Source organism: Trematomus bernacchii, unplaced genomic scaffold, assembly GCF_902827165.1.
Source record: "Trematomus bernacchii unplaced genomic scaffold, fTreBer1.1, whole genome shotgun sequence".
In the NCBI taxonomy this organism is placed as follows: domain Eukaryota; kingdom Metazoa; phylum Chordata; class Actinopteri; order Perciformes; family Nototheniidae; genus Trematomus; species Trematomus bernacchii.
In genome coordinates, this window is record NW_022987899.1 from 1,489,248 (window position 1) to 1,507,089 (window position 17,842).

At 39.4% G+C, this 17,842-nt stretch overlaps 1 protein-coding gene across 1 annotated transcript in view; it reads right to left on the reverse strand.

The window, feature by feature from the left end:
* rasa2 (RAS p21 protein activator 2) overlaps positions 1-17,842 on the reverse strand; it is a 67,162-nt gene that overhangs the window by 32,247 nt on the left and 17,073 nt on the right. Inside the window, exons 5-11 of the mRNA XM_034114482.1 lie at positions 16,037-16,113; positions 12,298-12,381; positions 10,442-10,514; positions 10,275-10,351; positions 9,668-9,769; positions 6,511-6,664; positions 3,763-3,911 (exon numbers count right to left, since the gene is read on the reverse strand). Coding sequence (XP_033970373.1) covers positions 3,763-3,911; positions 6,511-6,664; positions 9,668-9,769; positions 10,275-10,351; positions 10,442-10,514; positions 12,298-12,381; positions 16,037-16,113 — 716 coding nt within the window. The remainder of the gene's footprint in view (positions 1-3,762; positions 3,912-6,510; positions 6,665-9,667; positions 9,770-10,274; positions 10,352-10,441; positions 10,515-12,297; positions 12,382-16,036; positions 16,114-17,842) is intronic.

Below are 17,842 nucleotides of genomic sequence, written 5' to 3' on the forward strand. Positions count from 1 at the left end.
ATCTTTCTCCTCAACGCAACGCAACTTTTGTTGTTTGAGTACCTGGTTTGTTGTTTGCAAGGCGGCCATATTTGCCTCCTCCTTAACACAACGCTCCTTCAGTTGTGTGAGTTCCTGGTTTCTCTCACGCAAATCAGCTATCTTTACAGCTTTGTCAACACAATGATCCTTTTGTTGTTGGAGTTCCTGGTTTCTCTCACGCAGAGCAGCTATCTCTACAGATTTCTCCTCAAGACAACGCTCCTTTTGTTGTTTGAGTTCTTGGTTAGTCTTTTGCAAGGCAGCCATCTCGGCTTCGACCTTCTTGTGTGACCTCTGGAGGTTTCTGTATTTCATGTTCAGGTCCTCATTGTTGACGCGCAAGACGTTCTGCCTAATTTCCTGGAATTTCATTTTCACATTGTGCTTCAACTGCAAAGATGATTTCTCTTCTGTATATGCTTTGAACATCGCTTCCTTCTTTTTAGTGCCTTCAATCTCAAGCTTATCCCTTAAAGTCCTCTCCTGCTCCAGCAACAACTTCATTTCCTGATTTTCTTTTTGCAGAATCTCGAGCTTGACTGCCAGCTCATCTCTATTGTTCATCTCCATCTCTACCGCTGTGACGAAATGACCTGTTGTTTAGCAAACTAAATGTAATTGTTCGACTGAATTAACGTCACAAAAATCCCACAAAAGTTGAGTTCACTTGTGAAGATTATCTCGCTAAAAAACACTGCAAGTATCCCTAATGTTTGCTTGCAACAAAACCTATTTCTGCAATGATCTGACACTAGCTGCTCTGTCCTGCAAACTCCTAGAATTCAGAATTCTACATAAAGGCAAAATATGATGTCATAATTCTGAAGGTTCCATTCCAAATAATGAGTGAAGGACATCAGCTGACAGGAAGTAAGAATGGAACCATGCTGTTGCCTAGCAACGCAATTGTGTTTAGATAATATAAAGAAATGTAAACAATCGAAATGCTTTATTAATTCCAATGGGAAGTAAGCAACATGTTCTATTATTAGTACAGCGGATAAGCTCTCATATTATAACAATTGTGCATTTTATGAGAAAAGCATGACATTTCTAACATAGTTAGAGCATACCATAAGGTTTATTTTCAGATGTGGAGGGAAGTCAGATTTGACCCGTGAGGACCGTGAGAGGTCAAATCCAAGATGGCCACCAGTCTCTCGGGTCAAATGTTCAAACGCGCTTAATTTTGGAACCAAACATTGTAGAAAAACATTTAAGGTGTCATATCCAACTAAATTAGGGATGCCCAATCATTTGGTGATACTTTTGAGATCGCCAGAATTCAAGAAAATGAATTTAGTTGAAGATAAAGGTAGAAATAGACCAAAAATAAGCTGTCAATCAGTTGAAATTTGCAAAATGTGTGTGTGTGGTATATTCCAGTGGATTTATAGTCACCCAGCGCTAGCATTACTACAGAGACTGGAGGAATATGGCTTTACTTGACACAGTCTGCATGCTGATGAAAACATTTGTTTTTGTCTTCAAATACATACTAACATGATTGTGACGAGCATCATATTTGTTCCCCGCCCAACTCTCTAAGTCTAAGTGCTTGAACTCCGTGACAGGAGGATGAAGTATGTATAAATGGATGGAACTATCAACAAAACAGCGTTTTATTCCCCAATGTCATATTTAATAGAAAAATAATAATAATAATGTAAACCAAAGAGGGAGATGGAAAACAGTTCCATGTAGAGCACAAACAGCTCTCTTAACCCTCGCTGTTAACAAAGGGCTGCACTCAACTATAAGGTTCACCGCTGTCCCTTTCCACTTATAGAGGGTTGGGGTTCGATTCCCTGCCTGTCCACCTATAAAGCCAAGGTAGCGCAGCTTTTTTTCTGTTCTTTAGTGGCTCACATGGACATTTAGAGGTCATGCAAAGAAAGGGTTATGTATGTTGTGTGTGTGGCAGAGAGAACATTGGCAAAGGGGATTTGTTTGTCCTAGCATGGCTGTACAATTACAAATACAAAGGTTTACCCATTTAGACTCCATGGCATGGAGAAAAAAACTCATTTTAAATGACTCTAAGGATATAACAAGTTTTAGAAAATTGAAAGATTGATGGATTTTTGCCCACATGCGGTAAACATCTTAATTGAATTTTCTATGTGCAACATGAGGACAATAACCACAAGTGTACTCGCAGTACCTTTTTTCTCTGGCACTGAAGTTGCAAGGTTTCCCTCTCTAAACCTTTCTGTTCCCCATTCTTCTTTCTCCAATAAGTGGTGTATCATCATTTTTCTATTAAATATGACATTGGGGAATAAAACGCTGTTGTTTTGTTGATAGTTCCATCCATTTATACATACTTCATCCTCCTGTCACGGAGTTCAAGCACTTAGAGAGTTGGGCGGGGAGCAAATATTATGCTCGTCACAATCATGTAAGTATGTATTTGAAGACAAAAAACAAATGTTTGCTTCAGCATGCAGACTGTGCCAAGTAAAGCCATATTCCTCCAGTCTCTGTATTAATGCTAGCGCTGGGACACACACACACACACACACACACACACACACACACACACACACACACACACACACACACACACACACACACACACACACACACACACACACACACACACACACACACACACACACACACACACACACACACACACACACACACACACACACACACACACACACACACACACACACACACACACACACACACACACACACACACACACACACACACACCACACACACACACACACACACACACACACACACACACACACACACACACACACACACACACACACACACACACACACACACACACACACACACCACACACACACACACACACACACACACACACACACACACACACACACACACACACACATTCAACTGATTGACAGCTTATTTTTGGTCAATTTCTACCTTTATCTTCACCTAAATGCATTTTCTTGAATTCTGGCGATCTCAAAAGTATCATCAAATGATTGGGCATCCCTAATTTAGTTGGATATGACACCTTAAATGTTTTTCTACAATGTTTGGTTCCAAAATTAAACGTGTTTGAACATTTGACCCGAGAGACTGGCGGCCATCTTGGATTTGACCTCTCACGGTCCTCACAGGTCAAATCTGACTTCCCTCCACATCTGAAAATAAACCTTATGGTATGCACTAACTATGTTAGAAATGTCATGCTTTTCTCATAAAATGCACAATTGTTGTGCTTATCCGCTGTACTATAAATTCTCATGTCACTTTAAAACTTCTTGTGTTGACAAATACTTAATTCTGTCTTTATACATTTGAATTTTTATTTCAACCTTATTGCACATTCTTGCATTACAGTATTTGTATTCTATTTTTTTTGTATGTATGTATCTTTTATGTATTTCATTCTCAAGTAAATCAACTGTTACAAAACCCGATGGAATAAAAATATTCTGATAATTAATGACAAAAAAATAAATCTTCAATTTGAGTAAAGTGATTCTAGTCCAGTAACACGTTTATCAAAGTTAAAAAATAAATAAAGATAACGTGAGAATCATCCAGACTTCCCATTTATTGTTTTTCAGAACTACTTCCTGTTTCTAAATTTCACTTTGGTTGCATTATCACAGCCGGTACAAATGATGCATGAAAATAGAACAATAACACCAACGTTGTGGAGAAAAAAGGGAACTTAACTTTAGGGTTAAGAGAGGTTACAGAGTAGACCATGATAATAATCTGTGTTCGTGTGTAAACTCACTGAGTGTTTTCCAGCTCCAGCGCTGCCACCGCAGAGACGAAAGGCACAAAGCGGTTGTGGTGGAGCAGCAGCCGGACCGTGGGCAGGACGGCCTCGTGGCGCTCTCTGCAGATGTCCCCTAAGATGTGAGCTGCTGACGCCGAGATGGGCTGAATGAAGGAGGCGCGGAGAAAGAGGGGAAGGTGAGAGGGGGAAGTCATGAAATACATAGGTGGCTTTTCATTATGCTAAAGCAGGGGTGTCCAAACTTTTTTCACCGAGGGCCACATACAGAAATATATACGAAGGGCTGGGCCGCTCACTAGAGGTACATCGCCTCATAGTAGGGCTGTGCAATTAAATCGTATTTTAAATCACAATTACGATTTTGGCCTGCCACAATTACAAAAACAACTTAATCGAAAAAAACAATTATTTTGCTTTGCTAGGTTGTGACATATTTGATCTAATTAATTTTGGTCTCATTTATTTGTATTTATCATATTTATATATGTTTAGTAGCTTGTGGAAGTGCGCTCCAAAATATTTGTTGATCTTGTTTATTGGTATTTATTATTTTGATATTATTTATTTAAATGTATCATTTATTTTTGTATTGGTTTTTCAGTTGAATTATACGTTCAGGGTAATCAACAGTTAAAAATATACTGTTCAAATTATTATTTGTATTTGTTTTAAAGTGCAATAAATGGATTTTTTCAAAGTCAATGAATAATCGTATTTAATAATCGTGATATCAATTATTGACCCAAATAATCGTGATTATGGTTTTTGCCATAATCGCACAGCCCTACCTCATAGGTTCAGTTATAAGTTAGCAAAATCAATCAAATGTAGGTAAATGATGCTTGTGAGTGTTGGCAGCTCATCCCTCAGATTGATTACAATAAGGAGAAATAGGAAGGGTGTATTTCAAGCTTGTAAATAAGTCATTGGGCTTTTTTCTTATCAATATGTTAGAAAATGTTTCCAACTTTAATTGACTGAATTTATTTGAAAAGTGTTCTTATTAACACATGAATAATACTGTGTGATATATGTTTACATATATATTTAAGAAGTACAATATAAGACAAGCACAAGTTTCCTTTGTGGGCCATATTCCATTATACTTTTTTAATTTGCTGAGGGCCGATTCAAAATGGCCCCCAGGCCGTAGTTGGACACCCCTGTGCTAAAGTGTCTTGCAGAAAATGGGCTGAAGGAGGCCGGGAGAAAGAGGGGAAGGTGAGAGGGTGAAGAAATGAAATATATAGGTGGCTTTTCATTATGCTAACGTGTCTTGGAGATGGCAAGAAAAGTGGCGAGAACGAAGGAGCCGAAGCTGCCAAATGAGAAATCCTTGGTGCCTTAGCTAGATCATTAAATATACCACAGGAATATTTGCAAAAGTGGGTACAAGTACTAACATTGGCACATAAACTCCTATTCTTTATAAAAAGCCTGTGAGCCATTGAAAAAAATCCAAGATGGCCAACACTGATGGTTTAGAAATATCATTGGTTGCTATACAATCCCTTTCACTTGCCCTTTATGAATGATCTTAGTGTCAAATCATACATTATTTAATCACGTAGAAACTGAATGTAGACCTCAGGAATTACTCAGAAGTCTCTTATATGTGACAATATGTAAGCCACACAAACAAAATAATCTACAAATGGAAAACTGGGTAGCCTGAAATGCATGGTAGTTGAGGTGGTGGAGGTCATTTGGGGTGTAGGAGTGTAGTACTCTACGCTGGAGACATCACGGCTACGAAACTCAGCATGGGGTTCAGTGACGGCTCACTCATTTTGCCACCATAGAATCTAGTATTAGTGTAGTGTCCCAAATCCTAGTATTTTAACATTGTGTGTTTAAAAAGGACAGAAAACATCTCTGAAGAAGTTTCTAAATTCTAAGTTCCCATAGTAAAAAAAACATACAATTAAATACCAGAATTGATTCAGTAGTTAAAACTCTGTGGTCAAATACTGGTTCCTTGGCAGACAATGGCAGTGTTCTTGAAATATGGGAATGTTTGTGCTTGTATCTGCTTTTAAAAAGGTTGTTACAGCTATCTGCTTCACCAACTGTGCCACATGTAGAGCAGGTCTGGCATTTAAACGTCACGCCACTTGCTAAAAGAATCACATGTAGTACAAAACTGGCTCTAAGCTCCTCTAGAAGCCTCCTCAATCTGAGGATTGAGAGGTGCATTTAAGGTGTTTGAAAATCCTCCACGATGGCAGAGAGGGAACGATTCACGGGTCACAGGAGGAGAAAGGACACGTTTGCATAATGAAAAGCACCCGTACATTAATGGCAATGAGAGAAGAAACAAACGGGGAGTATGAAACAACAAAGGAACAAAACAATTTGCAACTAATTGTATTTGTAACTAGGGACCATTTGGAAAAAGTTTTGATCATTGTGTGATTTTTTAAAGAGGATCTGGATCAAAGAAGGATTTTCTTATTAAGTCTCTAGAACCGTTTGTAGGTCAGGACTTCTTTCAGCATCACAAATGTGGCCTTTAACAAACATTACACTTCCTGCAATTAAAATATTGCACTTTGGATAAAATGTTGATGAATTGTGCAGCCCTTCTTGATACATTTTAAATGAAAAGGAAAGCGACATATCTATCAGGAACAATTGGATCCTAATGAGCCGCAGAAAGGCTTTGGTGTCCTTTTCTCAGAAATATACACTTGAGTTTGTTCTTTCAGGGGTTTTTCTCTCCGGTGTAACTTGAGCTCCTACCTTCACGTCGGGGGATTTGAGCAGCAGGTTGCAGAGCGGTGTGTAGAAGGCAGATGGCAGCACCGTGTCTTCGATGTAGGTCAGCTTCAGACGCAAAGATCCCAGATCATCGGACTTTGACTTGCTGCCGTTCCCTTTGGGCTGGAGGAGATACCTGTTCAAAACCACAGGAACACAGAACGTGCTGTGAGGATGTACGGGAACAACAAATACGTTTCCATGTCCCGATTATACACATCCTTAGAAATGGAGCTTGATTATAAAATAAAGCCAATCAAATAAATACAGAACGTAAGATATACCTACATAAAATGATACATCGGTAAAACCAAAAATCGAAGTTAATGTTCAGAAAGGAGACGTTGGATGCTGCTGAAAACGTGTATCATTAATATAATTTGTTATACCTCACACCTTGTCCAAATTCAGGATAGGTTGTGCAAACTAATACATTTCTGCATTAAAAGAAAACTACAGGGCGGTGGTCGTTGAATACAAAAGATACATTAGCATCTCATCAAAGTCAATAACTGAGAGAAACAATTGGAAAACAAGTTTTTACAGATCAAAATTTGGCACATTTCCCCTCCAAAAAAAAAACATGTAAACGCATAAAACAAAACTGAAGATTCCTGAACGACTTTAGTTTAACTAAATGATTGTCTAATATATAATTGAACAGACTACTAGGGCTACATTAATGCCCAGAGAAGGATTTTCACTGTGAGGCTCAAACTGACTTAATGCTAATGTGAATCAGACAGCAGTCTTTGCCATTTTTGCAACTATCTTCCAGCCGTTTATCCACATGCATGCACTGGTTTACTTCTACTTTAATACTAAAAAGAACATGTTAAATACTTTGCTCATATTTCTGCTGCATGCATGCCCTCCCTAAAGCCAACAGGTGGAGCAAGATACACAATGATTTAGTGCAGAGTTAGACAGCAGTGCTTTAAAAGCTGCAGCGACATACAGTAGACCCGTCTATAAGCCGCTTGATCTGTCATCAAGGTAAACAGGCGCAGAGACGCTCCCCAGAAGAAGTAAACAGATCACCTGTCCTGATTTCATGAAGCTGAACCGCCTCAATGTGTGCACCATGGACCATTTCCAGCATAAACACAGGACAGGAGGTACTGCCACCACGCAATGAGCCGCCCACACACTCCACTCACAGCCCTCATGTACTAACAGATTGCTATCTGGCATAATCCCACATCACCTACACTGACGCACAGCTAGGAAAACACCCACACAAAATGAAAAACTGCTGAACACGGGAAGATTTTTCAAACCATCGAGTAAAAGCAGGGGAAAACGTAACGGTTAAAGTTGTCCTAGTGTTTAAGCAGGGTGTGTTTCCTTCACATAAAGACTAGAAAGTGAGTGTAAGACCCGATGTAGTTATGACCAGGCTATGAGGTTTATTGCCAACAAGTTAATACATTTATGAATTAGCACACCGGACTTCCTGGACTTGATAACATTATTATTGTCTCTGGTGTTTCCACAGTCCATTACCAAAGAGAAAGGCTACCACTGTTTGTCCAAAGAAGTCTTTTTTTTCAAACCCCGCAGACAACCAAATATCTGTCGGTGTATGAAAATGTTGCAAAGTTATTCTTTTATCTTGCCTGGAGATCTAGGAATGGCCTATTCATTCTCAGCTATGGCAGTACAAAAAGCCTTCAGGGCATTTGACTGCATGAAGCCAACAGACTTTGCAGTGTGTGTGGCAGACTGGCAGTTTAACCAATGTCTTTTTAATTTATTTAAATACATTTAATACAAATGTAATACACATTACAGTACCATGAATCCAACACATTATTAGCATAGATAAATAGCCTATTCCTAAAAGAAATTGATGACAGTAACTCAACTTCATGTAACCCACGAGTGCAATCAGGTGAGCAAGTTACCCAGAATGACTAATATGCTTACCAATGAGTGTTTTTAAATGTATTAAAATGTTTCCTTTGTTTAATGCTTTTAATGTTTTTGTAATACACTTTGAATTACCTTTATGTTAATGAAATGTGCTATGAAAAAAAACGTGCCTTGCCCAAACAAGTGTGCAAGTTGTTGTGTAAATTGTGGGACAGGAGGAAAAACGATTAAAGTAGAAATATATATATTTGTATAAGTTAAGAGCAATGGCGCAGAGTGTTCGTTTGTGTATTCTCAAGTTTTTAACGCCTGAGTTTAAAGACTTGATCAACTTCTTAAAAATGTGTTTGCTCAGTTCAGAAATATCGATATTTTTTCGGGTTTATGCATGATACAGTAAGTTTAGTTTGGATTTTTTGTCAAAGCACTTAAGATATTCATTGCTATCGGGATGTTAAGAGCATTCCATGGAATATAACAAAAAGTGTATCTCGAGCCGGTTTCTCAAACTTACCTACCCCACCTTTAAAACAGTTTTTATTTATGTCAGTGTCACCTCAAACTATAAGAGGTGATACATTAGAAAGACAGGGTATATGCAGGAATCCTGAAGTCAAATGTAAGACCTTTTAAGACCTTTTTTAAGACCCTTTCCATACATTTTAAGACCTCATCGCTACTTCGAGTTTTAACCGGTTACATTGGCGACACACTTTACCTCACATTTACTATATACAGTATTGATTGTCCTTCCTCCTTATCTTCCAACCATTTGGACGCAGACTTTCATTTCCCCATAACGATGTTGTTTAACAACCGGCGTAAACGGACCTTCGCGCGCTATCAAGCAGTGAGCGTGCGATGTCCTGTTCAGATGACGTCAAATCCAACGGGATGCCATAAATAAACTACACAGAATCACACTACACACCCTACGCAATGATTACATTCAGGCAGACTGTAGAATACAACCTCTTTGGACAATTTATATACTTATTGAAAACAAGCTACAAAATGTAATACCTTGGAAATGCCGTTTAATACTTTTTAATAGCCTTCATTTTCGCTAAATTGATTTATCAACTTTTAATACTTTTTAAGACCCCGCGGACACCCTGTATAAGAGGTGATACATTAGAAAGAGTGTTAACTGTGCAACAGAAAATAAATGAAAATCGTCGTTATTTATTTTCTACGTAATGAGTGATCAAAGCTGAAAGGAGTCACTGCAGAGGGGCTGAAGAGCCGCAGGTCGAGTCCTTACCAGGCTTTGTGGATGTGGTCGCTTCTCAGGATCTTCACGTGGACCCGCGTCTCCCCCAGAAACACATCCTGAGCTAGATTCTCATTGTTCCACAAATCCACTCTGCACAGGTAGAGAAAGGACAGTTATACAAATAATGTTCAAAGCATGTGAAATATAGTGCATTCAGTAAAACTCATGTATTGTTACCGTGTGTGTGTTCAGCACAAACACATAACCACCCATTTCCAAACTAAATGGCAAACATAAATGTCACTACAGGAGTGATGCTTACCTGCTCGTTGCATAAAAGCTAAAACAATAACCCGTGCATTGACACCACCTCAAATCCAAACCTTTAAAACCATGCATGAGTTTACCTTCCAGTCTGTCTAGTCTTACCCAGTGAGCTATGAGTCCACTGTCACGGACGCCCCACATATCCTTAACCAGAAAGCAAGGCTCTCTATCAGTAGTCAGAACACACCACATCTAAAATCCACCTTTTTGTCCTCAAGTTGTTAAGACATATTTGTTCTTCGGTCAGGACTACAGAGGGGAAATGAGACAGAAAGAGGGAGGGTCACAGAGGGTAAAACGACCAGATGAGAGTGAAGGACAAACGTACTTGATCTCCAGTTTTTCTATGTCTTCCTCCTCCACTTGGAAATGAGACTTTTTAGAGTAGCTGCTGGTCCGTGTGACCTGAGGGGGGGGGACGACATGTGAGGGTTTACTTACAGAATACAGGAGTTATTATACAAATAGTGTTGAAGAAAGCAAAGTGGAATTTACCTCAAAGAAAAACGTCTCTTCAAAATGAGGGTTGCTGGTTTTCTTCTTTACCTTGGTTTTCTTTTGGTCCGATCTGAGGAGAAGCATTATGGAAACTCTTAAAAACTCACATTTTAAACAATAACATGTCCTGCTGATCTTTGTCTAAACTATATTTATGTATATGTGCTTACAATCGCTTTTTAAAATACTGTTAATCAAGATCATAGCCATTGAAAGACCATGAACAAACACATTAACGTCATTATCACATTGTCATTTGATATGTATTTTATTATAAAAACGATATTGAATATTGCTGCTTTAACATTGAAGTAGAGCTGCAACAATCAGTTGACTAATTATTAGGGATGTAACGATACCAAAAATTCACGGTACGATAATATCGCGATAACAAGTCCACGGTACTATATTTATCGTGATATTGAAGAATTTTCTTTTTTATTAATTCGCTACGTCAGAACTCAATTGGCTTTTCAGGGTCCCAGTTACTATACAAACTTATTTTGGACAAGGCGAAAAAACACCTCAAGTGAGCTTAAAAACGTTTTAGGCCAAATTGAGAAAGTTATGTCAACTTGCAATACAGCATTTAATAAGTGATACTTTAAAATGTGCATAAAATATAGAAATAGCAAATAGTCCCGAGATTTATTGCGATATTGAAAGAAAATGTATTTTTTACATGAAAAAAATGTTCTTTATTAAATAATAAATCTGATTTGTACAGCATTTTAGTAGGACAGTAGTATTTTGAAGTGTCAAAAATATAATAATCAGACCCTGCAATAAAATAAATCAAGTTTCACTTTAGTTTTTCAAGTAACTCAACTCAAAGGGTGTTTCTCAATGTCGAGTACGCTTGCTTGGTAGCACATGTCTTCCGAGTCACTTGCTTCAGAAGCGAGGCAAGAATACTTCCTAGCATTCGGAAAACAAAGAGTGGAACAGGCGAGCAAGTGTGCAGGTGTGCGTCATATGAGAGGCCCCGCCTTACATTTTCCGCCACAGATTTGGGGAAATTGGTCAGTGCGCAAAGCATTGTGGGGATTTTAAGACCGCGGAGTCTACACATGTGCAGCCTCGAAATTTCTCGCTACGAAGTCCAAGTATGCTGGACATTGGAACAGTCCTTCGGCGGGACTCGATGACGTAGTATGCTTGAAATAGTGGCTCTGGAGCAGCCTTCCTCGACATTGAGAAACACCCACTCACTCACATCATCAGACAGGTTATCTTTTAGGAATATGAGCACGTCCACATTTCCAGGTAGAAGCTGGGATGTTTGGGCGTTTACAATATCCCCTGCTGTGGAAAAAACTCTCTTGCTTGGTACTGATGTTGCTGGGACAGAGAGATATGCTTTGTCCATGTCTCTAGGTATGTAAATGTAGCCCTGTATATACGATGTCCTTTTGTGTTATCTGTTGTTTTATGTTCATGTTGTAACCTACTTGCTGCCATGTTGGACAGGTAAAAAAAAAAAAAAAAACGCGGTAGATTTTGTCAGTCTCACGACGGTATCGAGACATTTATTTATCGCGATATTCGATATATCGTTACATCCCTACAAATTATTTAGACTTACACAATAAAATCATGACAATCTTTAAAGTGATTTATGCAACAAACAAAAAAGCAGAAAATGCCGTTTTCAGCCTCTCAAAAATGGAGGTTTCCTGCTTTGATTTATACCACATCGGTTTGACCTAAGAAACAGGAAACCAAATATCTGGTGGGTAATTTGACATATTGAAGAGGCACACGTGCTGCTAATATACTTTATAACATGCAGAGATGAGCAATACATAGGTACAAAAAAACCATTGCTATACGTGTGGTATTTAATGAGTTACCTGGCAGGTCCAACGAGTGACACGGTGGCGTACGGGTCACAGTTCTGCCCGCTGATCAGAGGCAAACCCTGGCACTCGATTATCCTGCAGGAAACAGTGAGGGACACAGTTAATACAAATACTGTGCACGGTTTTAAAATTACAGCATAATTACCAGTTGAATTAAAAATCAGTCATATTGTTTATTATAGCAGGGTGGTGGTCAAATCACTCATTTAAAAAAGTCATGTAATAATGAAACAGTCAACATTTCAAGCAGTTTAAAATGACCCAGACCTTGGGAGAGATTAGTTTTCTTAAATCCAGTCCACACCAAGTCTTTAAAGCATGAATGGTAAATACGCTTTCTTGTTGGTTCAACAGACAGCAAAGCAGAAATGCTATTGCTGTTAACCCTCTGCAGACTGAATTTTATCAGCATGGAGTATATTTATTTAGAACCAATGTAGGTTTGAAAACAAGAAAAAACGTATTTGACATTTATGACGGTGCACTCAGGTACTAAACATACGACTACTGAACATTTAATTAATCGGTAATAAATGCTGTGGGCATCAACACACAGGATCAAATCCCTGTGTTCCATCCAGAGGAAGTTTCTCTCCCACACACTAGTGACATCACTATGTAACACTCGCGCTTATATTGGCTAGCGCTCCAACGCATTGTACGTGATAACGTAAGGGGCGGGAAATCTCTAAGATCACAACAGAGACGGCCAGCTAACCAATCAGAGCAGACTGGGCTCTGGTTTCAGACAGAGGGTGAAAAGAGGTGCTGCAGCACAGGCAGTATGAGAAAAATAAAGAGCTTTTTGAACATTAAAGCATGGAGACATGTCAGAGGCAGAACATACAAATGTGAACCTGAAAATGAGCAGAATACGTCCTCTCTAATTCCCAAACAGACATTTTGACAACAATATAAAAACAGCAGAGTTGTTGTCGGTCTTCATTGAGAGGCATAGTGCTGTGCTCTCATGTTTGGCTCTTGACACACAGGGACCACTGCTTTGTTCACAGGTGTTTCAGGTGACAACAAACAGACACTGTCGGCACCCTAAACAGGATGTGGCTGCTAAGCCCGAGTCACCCGAGAGTGAGGATGAATACAGCCGTCACTAAGTGAAGCCGGAGGGAGATAGTCAGGATCAGGATGTTTGTGTATCACCTTCCAGGGCGCCATGACAATATTCCCCACAGTGTCCTTTGCATCCCTTAACTTAACCCCATCTCCCCGAGTGCTCTGGACATCTCTGGTGACTAATCTGGCTGAAACAGGATGGCTGGAAGTGTGCAAGTGATAAGCGAGCAGGCGACAGGTTAAGCAAACAATCTGAGAGGCGCAGTGAATGACGGCAGCAGAAAACCGCAGCGGTTGCAGAGTGAGAGGCGAGACTTCCTGTTCAGATGCCATCACTTCCTACTCATTAACCCGCTCTCCAAGTATGAATGGGGGATGCAAAACAACCGACGTAAACAGCATGAGGTCTCACACGTACGCACATATACTTGTATGTAAATGTGTGTGTATACATGCTCAAGCACATCCTTTAATGAGTGTTTTTCTCTTGAGCAGACCAACCTCCTGTGTCATTAGTGGCAACAGTGACGACTTTTCAGTCAAGTCAAACGCTGGGCAGAAATAGATAAAGTAATGGGACACAAACATCCCACGGAAAGTTCAGATGAATAATTCGATTTTATCAATGAAGTACTCGAACACATCGTTTTTGGTTTCATTCTCATCCGCCAGTCAGAACTATCGTTTTTTTTTCACAATTTTGAGGTTACATATTTTTAAAACGTGTGCCTATTATCCATAAGGATACGTATGCAAATATGAATGTTCTCAGTGGCTGTAGGTCATGTAGTTCAGAGGACGTGGTTTTTGTGTTTTTGACTAGCCATAGTTGTTGTTGAATCTGAACAAAAGATACAATACACATGTTGTTTATTTCTATAATAGTGCGTACGAAAACTCCCCTTAGGACAGTGTCTGATTAGGACAATGACATGTTGTGTTTCCCCATCAAACCAAAACTACTAAGAGAAACTATTTGGAGAAACCTTAAAATGATCCTGCATTATTTTGCATTCGTATGTTTTTTTATTTTAAGGAAGAATTAGAAATTTTAATATTTGGGAAGATGTCATGCAAGTTAAATGAAAATGTATTTGGCTTTTCAGGGTCCCAGTTAGTAAGTAAACAAACCTATTTTGGACAATGCAAAAAAAACACCGCAAACGTTTCTGGGAGGCTGTGGCTCAGTAGATAGTAGGGATGGGAACGATTAATCGAATATTCGAAATTATTCAGGTATTTGAATATGAGATTATGAGTTATGAATATTTGTATTCATTTTTTGGGAGGGGTGCCTAAGTTGATTACACGTGATCAAATGGAATAATTCAATGTATACGACAGTGCCATAGCTAAGTGTGTTAGGTCTAAAGGTGTGTTTTGCTCCGCTCACCAGTCCCTCACAGCTGCAGGTGCTGATCTCTCTCTCTCGCGTCCGGTTATACTTCACTCGCGTTTATGTCCAAATCCATCAGATCTAGCTAGTTCTAGCTAATGATATGGCTGCTGCCCCTTCCTACACGCAGATCACGCAGACTCAAACCTCATCTTATGCCCAAATTCCAGCTGAGAGGGTCTTCTCTACAGCTGGCCTGATTGTGAATCGCCTCCGCTCCCGCCTCTCCCCTGAGTAGACATGCTCATATTCTTAAACAAGAATGAGTATTGAATAGCTGCATTCTGTGCATAGGCCCTGTTACAGGTTGTTGATCTCTGTTGTGATAGGGTTACGTTACCCTAACCCGTTATGTTGTTCGTGTATGATCCCTCTTTCATTTAAAAAACAAGTTATGTTTTAAGCATGAAAGCTGTAGGCCTATAGCTGTCAACTGTTCCAATCACCAGTTCAATACATTTGACAAATTCGACTTGGTTTCTATACTTATTTGAATACTTTTTTTTTTTGTCAATTTTTCCCACATTTCTTTAAAAAAAAAATATAGGATATGTACATTTCGGTTAACCGTTTTTTTGGGGGTCGAATATTCGAATATACATTTGCTTTCAAATTCCCATCCCTAGTGGGTAGTGTGCTGGACTTCGAATCAGGGGGTAGCAAGTTCGAGTCCCACTGCAGTCAGCATGTCGTTGTGTCCCTGGGCAAGACACTTCACCCCAAATTGCTCCTGTGGGGATTGCCCACAGTACTGAATGTATGCAAGTCGCTTTGGATAAAAGCGTCTAACAAATTACATGTAATGTAAAAAAAAAAGTCAACTTGTTTACAATACAGCATTTAAAAGGTAGGGTAAGTAAGAATGGAAAAACCAGCTCGAGTGCGCTAGAATTGGAAAGTACGCAGCCGAAAGGTAGGCCATCCAGTTATTTTAGCCGGGCCGGCTCAGATGATTGGTCGTGCTTTTTACAGCGCCACGGCTTCCACAGATGACATTTTTTTTATGTATTTATTGTCAAAGCATTTAATATATTCATTGCTATCGGGACGTTAAGAGCATTCCATGGAATATAACAAAAAGTGTTTCTGAAGTGAATTACCTACCCCACCTTTAATATGCGATACTTAATACATTTGCATAAAATATAGAAATAGCAACCATTCCCAGTTTATAAGACAAGATCAGACATGGCTTCTCAGACGAGGTACTCTTGGCTTTTGTAAGTGCAGCTAAATGAAGTCTGATGTGATGGTACTCACCGGACCACTAAGTGTTGACCCACTGATCCGTTCTCTGTGATCACTTCATTCAGCCGCATCTCCAAGTGAACCTTTCCCTGTAGGAGCAGAGAGGGAGCGGTTACTCAAAACATCACATCTGTGTTTTAAACTACGACACAAAAGGTTTCAAATCAAAACCCAGGTTAATATAAGGGATGTGACATGAGATAGAAACATGTGCAGTGGTGGTATGGAATTACACTTAAGAACAATTTGAGTTTAACTAGGTTTTGTAGATTTATGCTACTTTATACTTCAATACCACTATTTTTTCAGATACATTTTGTACTCTTTACGCCAGATTCAGATTTTAAGTAATACAAAATATCAACTTGTAAAAAACCATTGACATATAAGTTCAAATGTCCAGCATCAAGTAATTCAAATCCACATTGTCCAGCTGTGGTGAACACATGAATGCATCAATAATCAATTAAAAATAATTAAAATGTAGTAATTGCATTTTGTCTTAAACATTTCTCTGGGTCTTTTTACTCTCATGTGTCCGGTCTCAGCCTCATGTTGTTTTAGGTTAATGTTGGTACAAGTGTGTGACAAGAGCCACAGCAGCTGCACATTTTGTCATCAGTCATAAAAGATCTTTACGGGGTCGGATGTGGTGAAGGCTGCCGGTCTCGCCTTCGGAAGTGTCGGAGAGAGAGAGAGAGTGAGTGAGGGAGATATAGAGAGAGACATAGCTAAACAAAACGCCCACACACTTGCACTCTTGTCTCTGCAAATCAGCACTTGGCTGAGAAGGCAGGCAGCTCTCTCTGATGCAAGATAGGCCTTTAAGCTAATATTATATTTACTTTGAAGGATCTAAATGAGCCAATGACATCAGGAAAATAACACCTACATAACACGTTAGTATCCTCCCTTTTCAAAAAGCCATTGTACCTTTGTCTTCATTACCTCCATTGGAACAAAGCTGCTCACATAACAGCCGTTTGACTAAAAGCCAGAGAGGTATTGCAATAATTCCTCCCTCTCTCACTGACTTTGCAGTTTAGAGTGTCTACTTGTGAGTGAATCAGTGTAGCAGCACAAACCCAGAATAGTCTGGCGTGGGCTAATGGCAGCTCGAGTCAACACGTTAGCTTGCAGCAGCACAGAAGTGGTAGTGAGCTGTAGTTTCACCCAGCGCAACCACACCGCAAAAGATATCTGATAAAAAGACATGTACAGTTGAAATAGGGCAACCCACATGCCCTATATGTGATAGAAACTAGAAACTGCACCCTGAAAAAAAAGGTCAAGAAAACGCTGAAAGGCAGATGAAGGTTTCGACACTGCAGACATTGGCCCAAAATAAAACACCCGATATGTCAAGATTATAGCTATAGAATCATAAGCATTAGTACTTTAGGTAGGTGCTACCAACTCCAACGACTATTAAGAACCAATAATCATAGAAAACCTGTATACAATTATATTAGCCTTGATTTAGGCAGTATGCACAGTTTAAACGGGGCCGTATTCTGCTCATTCTCAGGTTCACATTTGTATTTAGTGTCTCTACTCTGACATGTCTCCATGCTTTAATGTTCAAAAAGCTCTTTATTTTTCTCATACTGCCTGTGTGTCTTTTCACCCTCTGTCTGAAACCAGAGCCCAGTCTGCTCGGATCGGTTAGCTGACCGGCTCTGTTGTGATTGGTCAAACGCTTAGCCATGTCCCGCCCCTTAGCCTATCAGGTACAATGTGTTGGAGCGCTGTTGAAACATGACTAATGCGCCTTATTTGACATGAAACAATCTAATCAGTTTGCACGTTTTAGGTTAC